At 36.5% G+C, this 1,327-nt stretch overlaps 1 protein-coding gene across 1 annotated transcript in view; it reads right to left on the bottom strand.

Moving 5' to 3' along the window:
* Positions 1-360: 360 nt before the first annotated feature.
* Positions 361-1,327, bottom strand: part of LOC119919389 (calcium/calmodulin-dependent protein kinase type 1G-like) — a gene marked incomplete at both ends in the record, with an annotated part of 3,547 nt that continues 2,580 nt past the window's right edge. Inside the window, 2 exons of the mRNA XM_038739802.1 lie at positions 361-499; positions 958-1,032. Coding sequence (XP_038595730.1) covers positions 361-499; positions 958-1,032 — 214 coding nt within the window. The remainder of the gene's footprint in view (positions 500-957; positions 1,033-1,327) is intronic.

The following is a 1,327-nucleotide window of genomic DNA, read 5'->3' as shown; positions in this document are numbered from 1 at the left end:
TGTGTTTGTGCGTGGGTGTGGGTGTGGGTGTGTAGACAATATCCATAATTAATTTTATTTTCCATGACAACTCATCTTGATTTAACATGTACCCTGGTTTAAGTAGGTATGTGTCGATCTAACGTGTTATAATAAGATTATTTTGGCAAAGAGTCTCATTATATATGTCATCTCAAGATGATTTAAACCTAAAATGTAATGAAAGCATACAATATTTCAAATACTTAAAAATATTTGCCAAACATATCTGTTTAAAACTTGTTTTATTGGTTAAATATGTGTAGAAATGTGTTTTGGTCATTGTAATTACTAGCTTTTCATTTTCCTTCTGGGTGAAATTATTGTGAGTGTGTGTGTTACCTTAAGGTCCCTGTGTACAATGCTGTTTTCATGCAGATAGCTGACGGCCTGCAGCACCTGTTTGATGACTGTGCTGGCATCCCTCTCAGTGTAAACCCCCTTGTCTAAGATGCGATCAAACAGCTCCCCACCTGACACCCTGCACACATCCACAAAGGAAATCATGAATGTTTCTATCTTTCTAGGGATCTTGTTGCTCCCTTCAACCCTGTTGACATGCCAGTACAACAAAAAGTTCTGATCGTCAAAACTTTTTTTTAACTTTAGCAAAGATCCCACAGTTGCCAAACATGTTAAGTTGAATCTTGGGAAGATGTGTGTAAAATGATCCACACAACAACAATCTCAAGAATTATTGCACTGTCAGACAGAGTGGAATAAGGTCATTTTTCCAGCCTTGAAGCTATATGGAAAATGAAAAGGGAAAATTGCATGTTAGGGGATATAATGGAATTATCGAATAAGCAGACACACAACACACAGCTGTATGATTCAGTTGTGTGAAAGGCATACTTACCACCTATTGTTGTTATTGTCAATATTTGTTTCTACCAAGGTAATCGTTTGTGAAAAATGTGATAAAAGGAGTCCACTTACAGTTGCATGACAAGGTAATAGTGTGTTCGACTCTCATAGAAATCCTCCAGTCCCACCACGTTCTCGTGCTTTATCCTGAAATCGTAAGAAAGATGTTGAGGCATTACTGCTGCCCTCAGTGGCAAATGCTACATGTTTACCTACTTAACTACTTCAGCTATTATTCTCATCCAGCTAATTTGGTTCTTCGAACAGGTTTAAGGTAACTAGTTACTTCTGGATGAAGTTATCTTAAATAACTGTGCAATGAAACTGAAAAAATGTTGATCATGTAAATGTGTTACAGATAGACAGATAGATAGATAGATAGATAGATAGATAGATAGATAGACAGATAGATAGACAGATAGATAGATAGACAGATAGATAG

The sequence above is a fragment of the Micropterus salmoides genome, unplaced genomic scaffold (assembly GCF_014851395.1).
Source record: "Micropterus salmoides isolate LMB-PRFRI ecotype aquatic unplaced genomic scaffold, ASM1485139v1 Ms_hic_scaffold_2711, whole genome shotgun sequence".
In the NCBI taxonomy this organism is placed as follows: domain Eukaryota; kingdom Metazoa; phylum Chordata; class Actinopteri; order Centrarchiformes; family Centrarchidae; genus Micropterus; species Micropterus salmoides.
This window is presented reverse-complemented; position numbering and strand designations above follow the sequence as displayed.